General features: G+C 45.4%; 1 protein-coding gene across 1 annotated transcript in view; it reads left to right on the top strand.

Annotated features, from left to right (window-relative positions):
• The first annotated feature begins 779 nt into the window (after positions 1–779).
• LOC137528913 (vomeronasal type-2 receptor 26-like) overlaps positions 780–22,025 on the top strand; it is a 53,922-nt gene continuing 32,676 nt past the window's right edge. The window contains exons 1-3 of the mRNA XM_068251075.1: positions 780–835; positions 4,300–4,591; positions 21,348–21,623. Of these exons, the coding sequence (XP_068107176.1) occupies positions 780–835; positions 4,300–4,591; positions 21,348–21,623 (624 nt within the window). The remainder of the gene's footprint in view (positions 836–4,299; positions 4,592–21,347; positions 21,624–22,025) is intronic.

Raw genomic sequence — 22,025 nt, forward strand, 5'->3', positions numbered from 1 at the left:
GTCTGTGTGCTGGAGAGTCTGCACAATCAGAGAATGTGTCACATTCCTCACTTGATACAATTAAGTAAACACAAGATAACATTATCTCCAGTTCGGATGTGTTCTCTGCACTGAGCTTGTAACTCCTGTGTTTAACTAGTTCTAGTAAAAAAACAAAATGCTGGTAGTATATAATACGCTGTAAATAATCTTTTTGAGCAAAGAATAAATGCTGGGTTTCATTCCGCTGTAAGTCCACATTTCCATTTTTTGGGGAAATCAGACCTAGACATTTTAACACATATTAGCTAGTAGGAGGAAAAAAAATCTACGCTTTGGTCAAATAATTTTTTTTATTATTACTTTTTATATATTATTATTTTTTTTAATTGCAGAATCAATATGGGCTTGTTATCATATAACAATGGAACTGCTGGATTAGGTAAGAGATGCTGCTACACTGCTAATTATACCAGGGAGAAGAGACACAAACTGTGTGTGGGAAGGGGGGGGGGGAGTGGACCACACAGGGGGAACTAATGCAGGGAATCCCTGACGTGGCGGCGGTCAGCGGTTTTGTACCGGCAGGTGTTCCTAAGTTGGGGATTGCCTGAATTCACTGTATAAGATGCAGGGACTCTTTCTCCCCATTTTTGGTGGAGAAAAAGTCTGTCTTATATGGTGGGAAATACAATAAGTGACCTTATTTATTTATTTATTTATTGCATTTATAAACATATTACGCAGCGCTGGACATTAGTTTAGATTACAGACAATATTTAGGGGGTATATACAGCAATATGACAATACAGGAATACAAGAAAAACCAGATCACACAGCACAGTATGAGTACAAGGTAATGCTTAGTCAGTTTATTTGTTTTTGCTCCTAGTTATACTACTCTAAGAAACAATACATACTTTTAACTGTTATGCTTGGATAGGGTCGTCTTACTTTGACTTTGAAACTATATTGCATTGTAGTTGATATTTGGTGCACTAGAGTTGGGAAAGGCCAGGATTTAGTGGAATGGAATAGATGTATGAAAGTTACACTGAAGCAACTTAAAAAAAGGGGAAAAAAAAGAGAGAGAGAGAGAGAGAGAGAGAGAGAGTAAGATAAGGATCCCGATTCTGTAGAGCCATCAACGCCATTGCATGTATTTGGCTAACTGGCTGAACACACCTTCAGGACCCTCAGAAGTCTTCGGGACACAAGTGCTACTGAAGCCTTCCGAGGACTCCAGGAGGTGGCAAGTTCCAACAGGGGGCCAGCACTGGAACCGGAACACCAACAGGGGACAGGGAAGACTGTTTAGGATCCAGAGTCTTTCCTCTCAATACGTAAGTATCTGACTTTTTACTTTTTTTGTGGCTTCATCTTTCCTTTAAGATTGAAATTCGAGCTCTCCATGTTGGGGTTAAAGAACGGGTGACCAAAGAATGGGGTATGATGTGTTATCATTTTTAGCAAAGAAATTAATAAATAAATTTACATACAATTTTTTTTTCACTTTAGAAGTGGTGGCAACACGAGCCCTCTTATTTTGTATTTTTTTCTCTGCAATTGATGATGGTATGTACATAGGCTCAGTACACTACCTACCGTGGTGTTTGCTTATAGGTGTAAGATAGTATCACAAACTAGTGACTTAGCCCGTTTAAAAACGGGCTAGGTCTGTCACTAATACCACTGTGCGCACCCGCCGATTGCGCACGCCAGATGTGTGCGCCTGCCGCGTGCGCACACCCACCCCTTCTGGCCCCATCCTCCTCCAGCTCTCCGCAGTGTCTCTGCGTCTTTCCCTGCACATGCGCAGTGCAAAAAATCACTGACACAGGGACGGACGCAGGGACATTAGGGTTTTATTATATAGGATGGAAAGTGGGTTCTCCCCTCCCTTTGCAAGATACTTTACCAATATATTACCATGTGCCTGGTACTGGTCAGAGGGAGAGCACTACACTGATTGGGTTTACCCTTCTGGCCATTCAACTTGCATGTAAAGATGGGCCGAACGGTTTGCCCGCGAACGGTTCCAGGCAAACTTTGAATGGTTCGCGTTCGCCGGCCAAGGCGAATGTTTGCAGAAGTTCGGTTCGCCCCCGTAATGCTCCATTACGGTCAACTTTGACTCTCTACATCACAGTCAGCAGGCACATTGTCGCCTATCAGACTACACTCACTCCTGGAGCCCCACCCCCCTTATAAAAGTCAATGTTCTCTGGCCATTTTACTCACTTGTCTACTTAGAGTAATTAGTGAAGGGACAGCTGCTGACAGACTCTGCTAGGGGAAGCTTAGTTAGGCTCTTGTAGGCTTGTTCCTGGCTATATTGTTATTCCTTATATAGCACCCCACAACAGCTCCTTTCTCTCCTTCCCTCCTCCTGAGGAGGTGGATCTTGTCTTTCAGGGATTTGTAGGATGTCAAAAGCACACTCACATACATTGGCCAGGAATTGAACCCAGGTCAACTGCTTGGAGGGCAGGTTGATGGATCAAAACCATCCTCTGCTAGGCATGATTCCATTTTTGCACCTCACTTTATCGCATGGGCAAAACGGTTTCCATAAGGGCCCTGCTGTAACATAGATAGCTAAGACTACTCCTGGGCCTTTCTTGTAGTTAAAGAGATGAGTGAACTGTGACACCACACTTAAAAAAAAACAAAAAACAAAAAAACAGCAAACAGAGAAGCTTCCTCATATTGGAGCATTGGATTTGGGAAATGCTTAAGCCAATGTGTTGTAAGACACAAGTAAGCTTTAGGTTAGCAGGAATAGTTGCATGGCCACCTAGCTTTTCATCCTTCCCAGGCCAGCTAGGCTGTCTTCAGCCTGTAGTGTTGGTGGTATAGTGGTGATCATAGCTGCCCTCCAAGCAGTTGATCTGGGTTCAATTCCTGGCCAATGTATGTGAGTGTGCTTTTGACATCCTACAGATCCCTGGAAGACAAGATCCTCCTCTGGAGAAGGCAGGGAGGAAATTACACTTCCTGATAGATACACATGCAAGATGTTGTAAAGCAGTTTAGGCCTACAATTCAACATTCAATGTGATTTCTGACTTTAAAACAGTGTTTTGCGTCAAATCTAGGTTTTTTATTGAGACTTTTGACATGTATCCTACTCAACCATGTCTCCATCCAGGTATTAGACCACTTGAAACATCTTTTCAATCATTTTTCTGGCCAGCACAATTTTTTCTAAATTTACAAGTTCGCCTCTCCTGAAGTCTATTGCGGTTCGCAAAAGTTTGCGCAAACCAAACTTTTGTGGTAGGTTCGCAAGCCGGGTTCGCGAACCTAAAATCAGAGGTTTGGCCCATCTCTACTTGCATGATTCATTAAAGAGTTAACATGGATGGTGTAGGGAAATATAATACCCCTTTTATTAACATTTTGTGATAGATCTAACACCTTGCACTTTTTAAGCTGAATGGTCCGTTGGCTTAGTGAATCGTGCACTCTGTCTCACTACTCATTATTCTGGGAGGTTTGGTAGATGAATTTCAGGTTTGGAAACCCGGGTACCGGTAAGAAAAGAAGGCAAAAAGAGCACCAGGAGTGCCAATAGTGTAGTAGTTCTGGGAAATGTAAAGAAATAACAACTACTCACAAACATGGGTTGCTATAGGCAACTACAATGTCAGGCATGTGGAGAAGGACCGCCTCCACTCTGTTATGATGACTTGGTTGATGTGGGTCGCACTCCAGAAAAAAACAAAGGACAACTGCATGTAGTTGCAGAAGTAACCCCTGGGACAGGGGAGGAGACAATGCAAGATGGGTTTCGGCATCCCAAATGTGTAGTGAGTGGAGGTTAGTAATAAGAACAGTCTTACCTTGTGATAAGAGGTTGAGATTTATATTGTTAGTCTGTTAGACACCAATAAATTATTAAATTATTGGTGTCTAACAATAAAAATCTTAACCTCTTATCACAAAGTGAGACCATTCCTATTACTTACCTCCACTCACTACACATTGTATCACAACTGGGTCACCCCCTTCCATCTCTCATCACTAGTCACACTGTCCAACAGCACATGGAGCCAACCCTTAATTATACAGCATTGTATAGGCTGGGGGGTATCTTATACTGGTTAGTGGTTCAAGGCGGGCAATGCTGGTGAGAGGACTGCCAATACAATTGAGAAGAAAGAGTTCCACAGAAAAAAAAAAGTTAATGGAAAAAAAAAGCAATAAGCAATCATTTTGATCATTGAATCAATAAATTATCCTCAAAATACAGTGCTATGACCTTTCTATAATTTCCATCATGTGTATTCTAAAGTGTCTTCTTCTTAACTTTTTCAGCATTGACTTGGATGGATATACAAGAATCTTAGGCATGATCTTTGCTGTTGATGAAATTAAACACATTCCTGCTTATCTCTCTAATGTCACTCTGGGTTATAATATATTTAGTACATGTGGAATTCCGACGCAAACCCTGGGCTATGTGCTGCAGATCCTGTCTGGAGAGAAGATAAAGGCTCCCAACTATTCCTGCAGAGAACACGGGGAAGTGGCCGGTTTTATTGGTGACACCAGTGTCCAGTCCAATTACGCCATGGCTCAGCTGCTCAGCCTCTATCGCTACACACATGTAAGTGATCTCTGCAACACATGACCAGTCGGATACACTAAAGCAGGAACTGAGATGATGTACAGGGAAGTGACAGAGGATGAACCCAACTAGCTATGTAATTATAAACACATTCACTTTAATGCATCCCTGCATACACAATTACATAATTTGTCATATCAGAATCAGAATGATTTATTTTGCCAAGCACCCGGCATTGATTTTGGCATTACAGAGTTGGTGATGGAACAGTAACATACAGTGGGACACAGTTACAACAGCAGTTCATAAACAAACAGTGGTTCATCAACACACAGTAGTTACAGTAGAAACACAATCATAGATAGCAGGGGCGTACCTAGAAATCCCCGGGCCTCACTGCAAAAAAAAAAAATGCGGGACCCCCCCCCCCCCCCCCTAGGGCCTGCTCAGGGACTTTCGGGGGGCAGGAGGGGTCGAAGCATAAGAGGAGAGTGTGGCACATCGGTGGGGACCTCAGGCTCTCCTCTCAGCGCTCCCCCTCCTGCAATCATTGGTGGCAGCGGGCAACAGGAGCGGCGCAGACTGAACACATTACCTCCTTCTCGCTGGAGGTCTTCTCTCTAAGAGCTTCATGCAACTTCTTGTGTAAACAGGAAGTTGCTCTTAGAGAATGAAAGACCTCCAGTGAGAAGGAGGTAATGTGTTTATGTTCAGTCTGTCACCGCCGCTGCTGCTCCCTGCTGCCACCAATGATTGCAGGAGGGGGAGCGCTGAGAGGAGAGCCCGAGGTGAGGGATCTGCCGATCTGCCACACTCTCCTTTTATGCTGCGACCCCTCCTGCCCCCTGAAAGTCCCTGAGCGGGCCCTAGGGGGGCCCCGGGCCCCCCCGCGATGGCAGGGGTTGCATCCCCTATTGTTACGCCAGTGATAGATACACAAAAGACAAGCCATGGAGAGGGACCAGGAGGGCAATCCATTAACATCTACGGCACTCAATCTCTCTACAGCAATAATTTTAAGTCAGACGCTCGCGCAGTTTGACTTTGGAGAAAGGACAGAGAGGGATACAAATAAATGAAGAGATAGTGAGTCCCCTTTGTGTCATGGCAGAAATGTGGCTGGCTAGGGTCCTGGATCGAAGCTCTCGCTAGTCACTCAGTCAGGCTTTGCCATCTTATGAGGAGCTCACAAGGCTAGGCAAATACACAGCAAAATGTGAAGGGACCTGGACTCAAAACTCACAGGTAGCCAGCGGCCAACACAATATCCCAAAATAAAAAAGATTGATGGTGTTACATATCTAACAGGCATGTATTTGCCCAACCTTGTGGAATCCTCATATGAAGGTCATCAGCCTGTTTGAGCCACTACCAATTGCTTACTGTGTATTATTTGGTGTGTGTAGAAGCACAGGAGGAATCTGCTGGTGGTCACCACTGATGTCAGACTGCGCCCTTCAAGGTGAGGAGCTCAAGGCCATGTGGGCAGCCTCGGGTAAGTTTGTTCTTTTTATCCTATCTCAGGCAATCATGCATATGGAGATTGTATGTGTAGGAGGCATCCACCGTTATCATAGGGAATTTGCAGAAATTGAAATCCATGCCTTGGCAGGCGTAGGCTCAACACACACCATACAATCTTGGTTGTTCAATCTTACCACTTTCATGTAGTATAAGAGCTTATCCAATCAATCATTCAAGGTATTTTCAATCTGTTGGCCCTTATACTACATAGATTTGGTAAATCTGTACAACCAAGATTGTATGGTGTGTGTTGAGCTTTAGGCAGATGTAGATTTCAACGACTCTAGTCTGGAAGTGGTTAAGATGTATTCACAGACACTCATTAGTATAAAGATGTAAAATCAAACTAGTGGTCTAAAGGCAAGTAAATCACAAAAGGTAACCATCCAACATTTAAGCCAAGATCTGCATGTGTGTGGGGAATGATTGACAGAGAATCTGTAGTACTGTACAGTACACTAGACAATCAAAGGCCCATGGCTTTGCAAGCTAAGGTAAGTCAACCAGAGGTAGAGTCGCCATCTAGCTGGTATCTGTATTTTAACTACAAAGCCAGTGTTGGTATTTTATTTATACCGGCGATGCATCAGCAGGTTTACCATAGTGCAGTGTAGATGTGGACTGCGCCAAGTGTTAAAAGCAGAGGGGGTGATTGTAAAATAGAGATTACTGCACAGCTCCATGCCACTGCTGACTGATAAGCTAAGGTTTTATTATTTCGGAATTCTCAATATTTTGCTCAGGAATACTTTCTTTACAGAAGCTAGGAAAATTATTAACCAAATTATCTGAGTGGGTAAGAAACACAGAATAGTGGCTTCAACCCTCACAGCATTTAAAAACGATGGGGAAATGGGGTTGCCAGTCTTAGAAATATATTATTACTAGCTGGTCATCCGGCATTGCCCGGGTATGTATTTGGCTAGTGTTTGCTCTACCCACTTTTTCTTTTCCTCACACACAATTACTTATTTACTCAATGACCTAGTTTGTGAGCTTTGCGGCCTTTGGCAACAATGATTTGCATTGACATAAAATAAATCTAATTGGCTGTGGCTCCACCTCCTTTTCTGAATTTGAACCCTAGTCACCCAAAGGCCAACTGTACTAGGTTTGAGGCTTGTGCCATTAACAGTGCAAGAATGGCAGCAATGTAAATATTCCCCTTGAAAATCAATAGGTGAATTTTGATTGGCTTTTGTAGGCTTCACCCACTTTTCTCAATATTAATCCCAGTTACCCAGTGGCCAACTGTGCAAAGTTTGAGAACTCTACCATTAACAATGTATGAATGGCTGCAGTTTACATTTTTCCAGTGAAATGTGTATTTGTTTCCGCCCACTAATGACCTGGCATTTCCTAGGAATGTACTTGGCTGGTGTTGGCTGTGCCCCCTTTTTCTAACCCTAACACACAATTACTTAATGACCAAGTTTGTGAGATGTGTGGTCTTTGGCATGAATAATCTGCATTGAAATGAAACAAATCTGATTGGCTGTTTGTGGCTCCACCCACTTTTCTGAATTTAAACCCCAGTCACACAACGACCAACTGTACCAGGTTTGAGACTTTTGCCATTAACAGTGCTAGAATGGCAGCAATTACATTTCCCCTTGGAAATCAGTAGGTGACTTGTGATTGGCTTTTGTAGGCTCCATCCACTTTTCTGAATATTAATCCCAGTCACCCAGTGACAAACTGTGCAAAGTTTGAGAACCCTACAATTAATAGTGTAAGAATGGCAGCAGTTTAAATTTTCCCAGTGAAATTTGTATTTGTCTCTGCCCATTATAACAAAAGTATACCTGTAATAGATCGCGGAAAAGCCGCCGCGCGGACTGACAGCAAGGCGGCTGATTCTGCGTCTAGCTCGGCGGTTTGCACGCAGCAGCGTGCGTCTGATGTAGCTGGGTCTGTTAGTGCACACAGGTTGAGGAATACGCACGCGCACGCTGAGAGGCAGAACCTTTATGGCAAACGAGGAGGGATCAGCTGACCAGGTTGGTCAGCTGATCGCAGAGTAACTGGCCATTGGCTGATCAGCCGGGGAGCGCCGCTCTATATATAGTTATTGCTGGTCAGTCTCAAGTTGTCTGCCGTTGCGAACACCAGTGCAGTTTCTAGGTTAAATTTCTCCCAGGGCGAGTGTCAGAAAATGCGCCCCCCCCCCCAAAAAAAAAATCAAAGCTGCTAAGCTGCTAGATGCAGGCAGGGTGGTATAGAGAACTGCTTCATGCATGTTTTGAACATGGATCAGGCCGTAGGCAATGTAACTGTGGGTACATGTAAGAGTGATGTGCAGGTACTCTGCAGTGGAATAAGGAGATTCTTCCTCTATTACACATTCTTCATGCACAATCTGAACATGGATCAGGCCCTAGGCAATGTAACTGTGGGTACATGTAAGAGTGATGTGCAGGTACTGTGCAGGGGAATGAGGGGATTCTTCCTCTATTACACATTCTTCATGCACAATCTGAACATGGATCAGGCCCTAGGCAATTTAACTGTGGGTACATGTAAGAGTGATGTGCAGGTACTCTGCAGGGGATTCTTCCTCTATTACACATTCTTCATGCACAATCTGAACATGGATCAGGCCCTAGGCAATGTAACTGTGGGTACATGTAAGAGTGATGTGCAGGTACTCTGCAGGGGAATGAGGGATTCTTCCTCTATTACACATTCTTCGTGTACAATCTGAACATGGATCAGGCCCTAGGCAATTAACTGTGGGTACATGTAAGAGTGATGCGCAGGTACTCTGCAGGGAAATGAGGGGATTCTTCCTCTATTACACATTCTTCATGCACTGAAAATGTACAGGTACTCTGCCGGAGAATGGGTGGATTCTTCATGTACAATCTGAATCAGGTTTACAGGTGAAAGATATCACCTCTGCGTTCAATGTGCACATCAGCTCTGCGGGGTGTGCATATGTAGAGTATAGTACTACTGGGGGCATCATGGTGGCATAATGGTTAGCTCTCTCACCTTGCAGCACTGGATACCCGATTTGAATCCCAGCCAGGGCACTGTTCGTATGTTCTCCCCGTGACTGTGTGGGTTTCCTCTGAGCACTCCTGTTTCCACCCATATCTCAAAAACGTACAGATAAGTTATTTGGCTACCTCCTAAAATTGGCCCTAGACTACGATACAAACACTTAATGATACATAGATAGACATAACTATGGCAGAGATTAGATTGTAGAATACATAATAATAATAATATGGCAGGACATTAAACTATGACTATGCTGGGATTAGTTTGTGAGTCCCTCTGAGGGACAGTTAAATGACAAGACTTAGTAGCGTCCACACTAGTAAAGTATCGCAATAGCAATACATTACTATCGCACGGCACTTACAACGATCGGTCGTTGCTAAGGTATGTACATTACGCTGTCAGTAGCATGCCCGAGGGATAAATAGGTCACGCAACTTCACTAGCGCACGTAAGAACATTTAACTCACGCGTTAACAACAATGACTCTGCCCCTATATGTGCCCACGCCGAAACGTTTAATTTTTTTTTCCAGCTCATGTATCCTTTAAAGTAAACATAGGGCTTAAAAAAATTATCTACTTACTTGGGGCTTCCTCCAGTCCCTGGCAGCCTACGTGTCCCTCGTCGCAGCTCCGCTCCCGATGTCCCCTCTGTAGCAGCCACCGATCTGACAAGGTTGGCGGCTTCTGCACCTGCACACGTCCACACTGCTCGCAGTCATGCTCCCATAGCCGGGAGCATTCTGTGCAGGTACATACTATTGCAGCTGCGCACTTGTGCAGGCGCCACCGTGCTCCAACAGAGGGGACCGCAGGACACCGGGTGGGAGCGAAGCTGCAGCGAGGGACACATAGGCTGCCAGGGGCTGGAGGAAGCACCAGGTAAATAGATTATTTTTTTAAATGCCTGATGTTTTCTTTAATACTCAAATGCGCCCATTTAAACAAATTACAGCGCCTGTAAAATAATGACTTTTTTGTATTGCTTTTTTCCCCCCTATTCTGACTCCAGGTACCCCAAAACTGCTCCGACTCCTCATAGCAGGCCCAAAATAAACCTCAACCCCCTTCCCAGTACAGGTGGTGTATACAATTACTACTCTGGCTTAGGGTCCTGCTAGTGCCATTGTGACCTGCACTGAGTGGGGCTCTCTGGCTGAGGGTATTGGAGGATCTGCAAGTGCCACTTGGGGGGGCTCTCTAGCTAAGGAAGGTTTGTTGGACTGTCAGTGCCACTGTAACCGGCACTGAGTGGGGGTCTCTGGCTGAGGGGGTCTCAGGTGGTAGTTACAACACCACCCAAGACCCTCTCAGCCAGAGAACCCCACTCAGTGCAGGTTACAGTGGCACTGACAGGCAAACAAACCTCCCTTAGCTAGAGAGGGCCCCCCCAAGTGGCACATGGAGGTCCTCTTAAATCCCCAAGCCAGAGAGACCCCCCCCAAGTAATTGTCTGGCAGCCACCCTAGCATCCCAGCTGGCCAACAAAACCTCTGTTAGCTAGAGAGCCCCCCCCCCCCCCCAAGTGGCACACGAAGGTCCACCAAAACCCCCTCAGCCAAAGAGACCCCCAAGTAATTGTGGGGAAGTCACCCTAGCACCCCAGGGAACTGACACCTCAGGAAGATCGGGGAGTCACACAATGAAATTCATTTTTGCAACAGCGCAGGGCAGAGAGCGCCCCCTCCTCCCCCCTCCCTGAGAGCGGCCACATCAAAGGATAGAGCAAGAGGGGAATGTCAGTGTGACAGGTCACAAGTAGAGCAGCTTTCTACTTACTACTGTCTGTTACCAGCTGCAGAGCCCTTGCAGGGGAAGAAAGCATGCAGGGACATGACCAGGTGAACACAGGAGAAAAATAGAGCCAGGACTCGTCCATCGGCACCGCGCTCTGCCTGGCCTGCAGTACCGCTACCGACGTCAGCTGTTATCACGCAGTGGTGACGTACTTGACGTCGGAGCGGAAGTAGAAAGCCGCAGGTCAAGACGCCCAGGAGGAGTGTGGGAAGGACGGTGATCGCGCTAGTGTACTTTTGTTTCCCTGCACCGCGCGTCACCGGATTAGCGGCTCCAGCAGTGTCCTCCTGTCTGCGCCCCCCTTCCTTCACCTACAGGTCTGCGCCCAGTGCGGTCGCACGACCCGCACGGTGCTAAAAACGGCCATGGCGAACACTTACGTGAAAGCACTCAGACCATAGTCAGATCCCACAGTGTGTTAGAACCAGGAGGACCTGGGAATTCACACTGAGCCAGATTACTTCTGTGTTATCATTGTGTTATACTTCAGACTAGTTCCAGGGTGTTGAGACCACGGACCTCACACCCAAGACTAGGGATACTGTGTAGCATCATATTATACTCCAGACTAGTTCCAGGGTGTTGAGACCACGAACCTCACACCCCAGACTAGGCATTGTTTGATATCTGTTATGACCTACTGCATTTCTGACTATCCCTCCGCTTTTTGATTCGGTACCTACGCATATCTGATTTCCTGTTGCCAACCCTGCCTGCCCCTAGTTACCGAATCAGCCTTCTGTCTTTGTACTTTATCTGCCCGTGTGTTGGAAACCTGGCTTGCCCGACCTTGAGAGCTATCCCTCTCCATTGAGAGATTAGTCTCCAGACCTGTTTGTGACGCCCACTTTCAGGTGTCACTCAACCACAGGGCCTTTCTGCTATTCAGCCTGGGGCTCCGCCCCTTTGGATGTCTCAGGCTGCTGAAAGGTCTTTGTACTTTCCCGTGGGAGGTATTTTCCATCCTGCCGAGTACCACCTGCTCCTCGGGTAGTCCCACTCAAAGTCAATACTGTTGCACCAAACACTCACACTATATAGGTGTCCAGAGGTTAGTTATACTTGTATTATTGGTGATTCTGCAGATCATTAATAATCGGGTATATATCTGTATTCTTGGTGATACTGCAGATCACGAATAATCAGATTCTCTCTGTGTGCTGACACCCATCGTTGCAGAAGGGCAGACCAAAATCAAATGGACACACTTAACAGCCGTCTTGATGCGCTCACCACCTCGGTGGAGAATTACAGCCGAGTGCTGGACAGTCATCAGACCCAGATCAATGCTTTGTCTGGTTCTGTACAAGTCTTTCAGACGGCTGTGAATACAGTGCGATCTCCTCCAAGTACAGACTTACGTATGCCTGTACCCGAAAGGTTTTCTGGTCACAGATCTGACTTTTAGAATTTTAGAAATCGAGTGTAGTCATACTTTGAGTCGAGGCCTAATTCATCAGGAACCGTGGCACAGAGAACTACGTTTATTAAGACTCTGTTGTCAGGGGATTCACAGACCTGGGCATATAGTCTCCAGACAGGGCATGAGGCCCTAACCTCAGTCGAGGAATTTTTTAAAGCAATGGATATAATTTATGATGATCCGGACATTGCCTCTACCACTGAGCGGAAGCTCAAGACTTTACGGCAAGGCAAGAATCCGGTCGAAATTTACGCAGCTGAGTTCAGGAAATGGGAAGTATCAGCTAGATGGGGCTCATTCGCACTTCTGGACTGTTTTTTGTCAGGGTTGTCTGATGCGGTCTCTGATCTAATGTTAGGACATCCTGAGCCGAAGTCGATTGATGAGGCCATTTCATTAGCAGTCAGGGTTGATCGTCACCTACGCTACCAGAGACAGACTCGGAGTAGGAACAGTGTGAGATATGTTTCCTACTCCTCTCCTCCACCCGTTTCACCTCCACCGGAGCCAATGCAGATTGGTCGGTCAAAATTGTCCCGGGTGGAGCAGGATCGCAGAAAGACAGAACAGCTCTGTTTATACTGTGCAGAGGAGGGTCACAGAGTGCAGAATTGTCCCAAGCAGTCGGGAAACGCTGCCGCCTAGGTGTAGTCGGAGGTAATACCCTAGGCGCGCAGGCTTTACCTCTAAACGATAAACGTTTGCTCCTCCCTTGTTCTATATCTTGGGAAAATCAAACAGTTGCTACTGAGGCCTTCCTAGACTCAGGCTCAGCAGCCAACTTCATGGATTACGAATTTGCGAAGAAATTGGGAATTCCTATTTTTCCTTTGAATCAAAAGATTCTGGTCACTGCAGTGGACGACTCTCCTCTGCAAAGTAAATACTCTCTGTCTCAGACCCCAGAGTTAAGGGTCACGGTGGGGGTGTTACATAAAGAGAGTCTACAATTTCTGGTTTTGCGGATGGCAACTTCCACGATCATTCTTGGCATGCCATGGTTACAACTTCACTCCCCTCAGATCAATTGGGCTTCAGGTCAGCTAACGAGCTGGTCTACCCATTGCCATCATCATTGTTTAGCGAAGGTAACCTTGGGTAACACCAAGATTCAGGTAGAAGGTTTGCCAAGCTAGTATTCAGAATTTGCTGACGTGTTTTGTCCCAAATCAGCGGATAAACTTCCTCCCCACCATCCCTTCGATTGTCCCATCGATCTCAGGTCTGGTTGTATGCCCCTAGAGGTGACCTCTATAATTTATCTGGGCCAGAGAAATTGGCTATGCTAGAATACATCCGAGAAAATTTGGCTAAAGGTTTTATTCGTCCCTCTCGGTCACCAGCAGGGGCAGGATTCTTTTTCGTGAAAAAGAAGGATGGAGGCCTCCATCCCTGCATTGATTATCGGGGCTTAAATAAGATTACAGTAAAAAATCGTTATCCTTCACCTTTAATTGACGATTTGTTTACCCAGGTCACCAATGCAAAGATTTTCTCGAAGCTGGATTTGAGGGGTGCATACAACCTAGTGCGTATCAGGGACGGTGATGAATGGAAGACGGCCTTTAACACACCCAGCGGGCATTACGAGTACCTGGTGATGCCCTTCGGGTTGTGTAACGCTCCGGCCGTCTTCCAAGAGCTGATTAACGAGGTGTTCAGAGAGGTGTTGGGCAGATTCGTCTTGGTGTATCTAGACGATATACTGATCTTTTCCTCCAACCTCTCAGAACATAGGAAACATGTTCGGTTTGTGTTACGAAAGTTAAGACAGAATCTGCTGTATGCTAAATTGGAAAAATGCATTTTCGAAGTGACCTCTGTCGCCAACTACTACAGGAGGTTCATAAAGGGGTACTCTACGGTGATCTCGCCCCTCACCAGTCTCACCAAGAAAGGGGCAGATACTCACCACTGGTCCACAGAAGCCCATGCTGCTTTTTCCACTCTAAAGAAACTGTTCTGTTCTGCACCCATACTGAGATATGTAGATTTAACCTTTCCCTTTATCGTGGAGGTTAATGCCTCAGAGGTAGGGGTGGGAGCTGTGTTGTCTCAGCGTTCTGGTTTGCAGGGAAAACTCCACCCATGTGCCTATTTTTCCCGTAGGTTTTCACCAGCAGAGAAAAACTACGATATCGGCAACCGGGAACTTCTAGCCATTAAGTTGGCCTTTGAGGAATGGCGACATTGGCTAGAGGGAGCAGAACACACCATTACAGTTAACACCGACCACAAAAATTTAGAGTACATTGAGGGCGCTAAGAGACTTAGCCCCGACAGGCCCGGTGGTCGTTATTCTTTTTGAGATTCAGATTTGTAATTACGTATACCGCTGGTAGTAAGAACATCAAGGCTGATGCCTTATCCAGGTGTTTTGAGGCTGAGACAGCACATCCCTCAGCCCCTGAGACCATTCTACCTCAGAAGGTGGTTCTGGCAGCCACTGAGACCTGGAAAGACTGGACTGTCACTCTGAGTCCATTCCAACAGGATGTTCCAGAGGGGAAGCCTGAGGGGGTCCTGTTTGTACCCTTGCCTTTTCGCTTACAATTGTTGCAGCTGTTTCATTCCCACAAGAATGCTGGGCATCCTGGGGCCACCAAAACTCAGGATCTGCTTGCTAGATGTGCCTGGTGGCCGTCATTGGCAACAGACTGTAAGGAGTTTGTAAGAGAGTGTGCAGTGTGTGCTAGGAGCAAACCCTCCCGTCAGGCACCTGTTGGAACATTACAGTCATTACCAGTTCCGAGTGAACCTTGGACCCATTTGTCCATGGATTTTGTGGGTGAACTCCCCAGGTCTGAGGGCATGACGGTCATTTGGGTGGTAGTTGATCGATTCAGTAAGATGGCTCATTTTGTCCCCCTGAAAGGACTCCCCTCGGCCCAGGAATTGGCTGATCTCTTCATCCAGCACATTTTCCGGCTACATGGCATTCCGGAAAATGTAGTGTCAGATCGGGGAGTCCAATTCGTATCTAAGTTTTGGAGGGCATTCTGCCATCAGTTGGACATGGATCTTTCCTTTTCATCAGGCTACCACCCACAGACCAATGGCCATACCGAAAGAGTCTACCAGTCCCTTGAACAGTTTCTGAGATGTTATGTTGCAGATGCACAAACCGACTGGGTAAAGTTTTTGCAGTTTGCAGAATTTGCACACAACAATCTGAAAAGTTCCTCTTCAGGATTTTCCCCATTTCAGGTGGTGACGGGAAGGTCACCTAAGTTTGCCCCATTGCCAGTGGCTTCTACTCCATTTCCAGCCCTGGAGGATTGGCAGAGGGCCTTGAAGCAAAGTTGGGGAATGGTTAAAAGAAATCTGGGGAAAGCTTTTCAGAACCAGAAGAAACAGGCTGACAAGAGACGTTCCATAGAATGGGAATTCTCCCCAGGGGATTTGGTCTGGGTGTCCACACGACATTTGGCTCTAAAGCAACTGTCTCCCAAACTGGGCCCTAGATTCATAGGTTCCTTTCCAGTGACCAGAAAAATTAATAATGTCACTTATGCTATAGATCTCCCTACCAGCATGCGTGGTGTGAGATCATTCCATGTGTCCTTGCTCAAGCCGGCCCGGCAGTGCACGTGGATTCCACTCCCCCCCCCCCCCCCCCCGGTGTTGATTGATGACCAACCTGAGTATGAGATAGAAAAGATTCTGGACTCCCGGCTTGTGCAGAACTCCATGCAGTATCTGGTTCACTGGAAGGGATATGGCATAGAGGAGAGAACTTGGGTGCCAGATTGTCGCATGCACGCAGAGGAATTAAAGAAGGAATTCCATGACTCGCATCCTGGAAAGTCTGGGGGGAAGTGTCCGGAGTCCACTCCTCGGGGGGGTACTGTAATAGATCGCGGAAAAGCCGACGCATGGACTGACATGAAGGCGGCTGATTCTGCGTCTAGCTCGGCGGTTTGCACGCAGCAGCGTGCGTCTGATGTGGCTGGGTCTGTTAGTGCACACAGGTTGAGGAATACACGCACGCACGCTGAGAGGCAGAACCTTTATGGCAAACGAGGAGGGATCAGCTGACCAGGTTGGTCAGCTGATCGCAGAGCAACTGGCTATTGGCTGATCAGCGGTGGGTGGTGCCGGGGAGAGCTGCTCTATATATAGTTATTGCTGGTCAGTCTCAAGTTGTCTGCCGTTGCGAACACTTACGTGAAAGCACTCAGACCATAGTCAGATCCCACAGTGTGTTAGAACCAGGAGGACCTGGGAATTCACACTGAGCCAGATTACTTCTGTGTTATCATTGTGTTATACTTCAGACTAGTTCCAGGGTGTTGAGACCACGGACCTCACACCCAAGACTAGGGAATCTGTTTTATCATTGTGTTATACTTCAGACTAGTTCCAGGGTGTTGAGACCACGGACCTCACACTCAAGACTAGGGAATCTGTGTTATCATTGTGTTATACTTCAGACTAGTTCCAGGGTGTTGAGACCACGGACCTCACACCCAAGACTAGGGATACTGTGTACCATCATATTATACTCCAGACTAGTTCCAGGGTGTTGAAACCACGGACCTCACACCCCAGACTAGGCATTGTTTGATATCTGTTATGACCTACTGCATTTCTGACTATCCCTCCGCTTTCTGATTCGGTACCTACGCATATCTGATTTCCTGTTGCCAACCCTGCCTGCCCCTGGTCAGCCTTCTGTCTTTGTACTTTATCTGCCCGTGTGTTGCCGACCTGGCTTGCCCGACCTTGAGAGCTATCCCTCTCCATTGAGAGATTAGTCTCCAGACCTGTTTGTGATGCCCACTTTCAGGTGTCACTTCTGGGCCTTTCTGCTATTCAGCCTGGGGCTCCGCCCCTTTGGATGTCTCAGGCTGCTGAAAGGTCTTTGTACTTTCCCGTGGGAGGTATTTCCCATCCTGCCGAGGACCACCTGCTTCTCGGGTGGTCCCACTCAAAGTCAATACTGTTGCACCAAACACTCACTCTATATAGGTGTCCAGAGGTTAGTTATACTTGTATTATTGGTGATTCTGCAGATCATCAATAATCAGGTATATATCTGTATTCTTGGTGATACTGCAGATCACCAATAATCAGATTCTCTCTGTGTGCTGACACCCATCGTTACAATACCAAACATTCCTAGACTAGTGTACTATTTTTAAACAGCCAAGTCCACATTAAGGGTGGGATCACTTTATGGTATAAAGATCTTATGAGTCAAATTAAATCCCCTTTGGAGAAATACCCTCTCACCTGGGGCCATATGCAATTCACTTTTTCACCTGAGTTTTCTCCTAGTTGATATTTTTAAATTTGTCAATAAAATGCATTTAAGCCATCACCAAGCAAGAAAATACTCAAAATTATTTTGATAGTACTTTTTCAATTACTTTTTGGTACTTTTTTAGTTGAAAAATGCTGGAAAGTCGTTTTAAATAGAAGATGAAAAATTATCTCCTAGGAGAAAACTCAGGTGAAAAAGTGAATTGCATATGGCCCCTGGTCTTATGAATTCAAGGCTTCCATGACCAATGCACACACTATTCAAGTGTTAAATAATGCAACCAAATTATCTCATTGCCTAACACAATGAAAACCACTATAAAAAACATTCCTCAGATGGTATTTAGAGATGTCGCAAACCTCCGATTTTCAGTTTGCGAACCCTGTTCGCGAACCTTAGCGGAAAGTTCGGTTCGCGAAAAAGTTCACGAACCGCAATATACTTCAATGGGGAGGCGAACTTCAAAATTCATAAAAATTTCTACTGGCTGGAATAATGATAGAAAACATGTTTCAAGAGTTCCAATTCCACTCTCCACCCTTTTTCCCCTTCTGCCTATTCCCTCCTACCGGAGGGAGGAGGGTCTCATCTGCCAGGGAATTCCAGTATTTCAAAAACCAGCTTACATACTGTGGCTGGGGATTGAACCCAGGTCTCAGTGTATGGTAGGTAACTAACATATCCATTATCCATTATAATTATCCATTATACCACCAACACTACTAGCTGAAGCTAGCCTAGCATGTACCATTTATGCTCAATCCAAGAGAAAAATTAGACAAGACAAATAACATTTATATCACGCTTTTCTCCTGGCGGACTCAAAGCACCACAGCTGTAGCCACTAGGGCACACTCTATAGGCAGTACCAGTGTTAGGAAGACTTGCCTAAGATCTCCTACTGAATGCGAACCACCGAAGTTCGCCGGGAACCGTTCACCGGCGAACCGTTCGGGACATCTCTCTGGTATTACACTCCAAGAAGATCAGGCAATTGTGAAACAACTTTTCCCAATTTGCTGGCATAATTGTGGCCAAATTGGCACTCCTGCCGATATATTATCGGAATATTGGTAAAATTATTAATATTCTACTATTAGGCTGTATGTACAGTGTTGCCCTTTATTATTCATACCCCTGACAAATATTGACTTAAAATTACTTTTATTCAAACAGGAAGTCATTTTGTGATAGGAAATGGCATAGATGTCTCCCAGAAGATAATGAGATGATGTACAAGAGGCATTATTGTGGGAAAAATAAACATTTCTCAGCTATTATGTACATTTGAGTGAAAAGTGTCCAGTCCAAAGATCATATATACCCTTCTCAATAAGCAATAGAAAAGCCTTTTTTGTCTATTACAGCAATCAAACGCTTTCTATAATTGCAGATGAGCTTTTTGCATGTCTCCAATGGTATTTTTGCCCATTCATCTTCAGTAATGAGCTCCAAATCTTTCAGGTTGGAGGGTCTTCTTACCAACACCCTGACTTTTCGCCCGCTCCACAGATTCTCAATGGGATTCAAGTTAGGACTCTGGCTGGGCCACTCCAAATGTTGTTGTCTGCTAACCATTTCTTCGCCACTTTTGCTGTGTGTTTTGGGTTGGGTCATTGTCATGCTAAAATGTCCACTGGTGCCCAAGGCCAAGTTTCTCTGCATATTGCCTAATGCTGTCATTGAGAATCCTCATGTATTGCTCTTTTTTCATGGTGCCGTTTACTGTGATTAGGTTCCCTGGTCCATTGGCTGGAAAACACCCCCAAAGCATTAGGTTCCCACCACCATGTTTGACAGTGGGGATGGTGTTTTTTGGGTTGAAGGCTTCTCCTTTTTTTATGCCAAATGAAGGAAACATCATTGTGACCAAACAATTCAATTTTTGTTTCATCTGACCCTAACACAGAAGACCAGAAGTCTTCTTCTTTGTCCAGATGAGCTTATTGCAAAGGCCAAGTGAGATTTTGTGTGCCTTATCTGGAGAAGTGGCGTCCTCCTTGGTCTGCATCCATGGAACCCAGCAGTGTGCAGTTTCTGTTGGATTGTCTGCCTTGAGACATTGCCACCAGCAGAGCCCAGATTCACCAGGATGGCCTTAGTGGTGATCCTTAGATTCTTTTTCACCTCTCTCACTATTCTCCTAGCCAGCACACGTGTCACTTTTGGCTTCCGACCACGCCCTCAGATATTTTCCGCAGTGCGGAACATCTTGTATTTTTTATTAATACTTTGCACTGTTGCCACTGCAACTTGAAAACATTTAGAAATGGGCATGTAGCCCTTGTAGCCCTTTCCTGACTTGTGAGCAGCCACAATGCGGCAGCCGCCGGTCCTCACTGAGCTCCTTTGTCTTAGCCATGACTGTCCACAAACCAGCTGCACAGAGCGCCTGTTTTTCTCCTGCTGAGTTAACTATAACAGCTGTTCCCAATTAATCAGGGTAATAGGGATGCTTCAGAAGAGCTTGAACTATTTCGAATTGTATAGAACATTGGATTTTCCCACAGACTGTGACAGCTTGTGTAAATAAAAACTGAGAAATGTTATTTTTCCACAATAATGCCCCTTGTACATCGTCTTATTATCTTTTGGGAGACACCTATGTAATTTCCCATCAAAAAGTGACTTCCTGGTTGAATAAAAATAACTTTAAGTCAATGTTTGTAAGGGGTATGAATAATTATGGGCAGCACTGTACTTACGATAATAAAATTTCAGTAATGTGTTGACCAGTATTTTGTTATAACCTAGCCTGACCTGACTCCCACTTGAACCTTACCTCTATCTATGTCTAACCCAAATCAACCTCCCCTACCAATACCTTATCCTAATCCACCTCCAAACCAATGCCTAACCCTGACTACCCAACCAATGCCTAACCCTAACTAGCAGGAGCGCTGGGTCCATCTGTTATATAAACTGCAGCTATAAATAGCGGGAACCTCTGGTAGTGCCCAATTTTCCCTGGCACCTGTGGGCCCAAGTTGCCTATTTCAAGTGCACACCATTATACAACACTGGTATACTGAGCAGCCAATATTCTCCCTCCAATCTTAATCATGTTTTTGTCTGCTGATGACTAGGGATTGTCAACGAGATGCACATATCTATGAATTACTGTAGAATTTCACATTTTTTAACATATACAGCTTGAAAATAGACCAATGGAATTCCACCTCCTTGGGATTTGATTGATCTGTTTGCAAGCTGAAAATATTTGCATACAGAACTTATCAACTCAGAATTATTCCCATTTTACTGATCACCCCTGCTGATCAAACGTTGCAAAGGCAAAGGCAAAGGTATATGTATTAAAGTGTACCTGAGATGGGACCACAAAAAAAAAACATACCTGGGGCTTCCTCCAGCCCCCTCTGGCTCCCACACAGTCCTCTTCTGACTCCCCATTCACCCGCAACTGGCCCAACAAAATCCTTCAGTTGGGGACAGTTGGCTCAAGCGCAGAACGCCTCAGGGGGATGTGAATGTGGCAGGAGCGCGTGCACGGCTGCGCATGCACAGTTGGCCCCTGGCTGCACCACTTGCCCAGTTTGTCCCAGGCCAGAAGCATTTCGAGGGCCAATTGTGGGCGAACGGGGAGTCAGAAAAGGGCGTCGGGAGAGCAGTTAAGTTGGAGGGGCTAGAGGAAGCCCCTGCTATGTTTTTTTTTTTTTTTTTTTGGCCCTATCTCAGCTTTCCTTTAATTGCCCTAAGTTTTGAAAGGTTCTTCATTTTATTATGGTGATCTTCAATATAACGTTTTGTTTTTTCCAGATAAATTATGACACTACTGACCCTCTTCTGAGTGATAGAAAAATGTTTCCAACTTTATACCGGCTGTTACAAGATGATCGGATCCGTTATGCGGCTATCATAAAATGCTTGCTGCACTTTGGATGGAACTGGGTGGGAATGGTGGCACCGAGTGATAACCTTGGTGAGGTAGACCTACGTGGACTGAGCAAGATGATGACCCGACATGGGATCTGCATCGAGTATGTGCTTACATTTACTGGTGATTTCAAGAAAAATAATAAGTACAATATTGAAGTAATTCAGAAAAAGACAGCTAAAGCTGCAATAATATGTGGCAGTTTCTCAGTATTAACATATTATTTTTTTGATGAGTTGCAAAAGACTGGTATAAATATCACCTTAATCCTTCACGAATCTTGGAGACATATAATGCAGATGAAAGATTTTCCAGTTCGTTCAGTGAACTGCAGCTTAATTTTTGCATATCGTGAATATAGCTCCCTTAACATAACTGCTTTCATCAGAGATGTCCTCTCATCCACCCACCCACCTGACCCAATACGGGAAGACCTCTGGTTTGAGATGTTCCACTGCCTCACTTCTAATGCACATAAAAATTATTTCTATCATCAAAGGACTAACAATTCTGGAGTGAACTGCACAGATGTACATCATATTAAGTCTTTTTTCTCTAAA

Source organism: Hyperolius riggenbachi, chromosome 1, assembly GCF_040937935.1.
Source record: "Hyperolius riggenbachi isolate aHypRig1 chromosome 1, aHypRig1.pri, whole genome shotgun sequence".
In the NCBI taxonomy this organism is placed as follows: Eukaryota; Metazoa; Chordata; class Amphibia; order Anura; family Hyperoliidae; genus Hyperolius; species Hyperolius riggenbachi.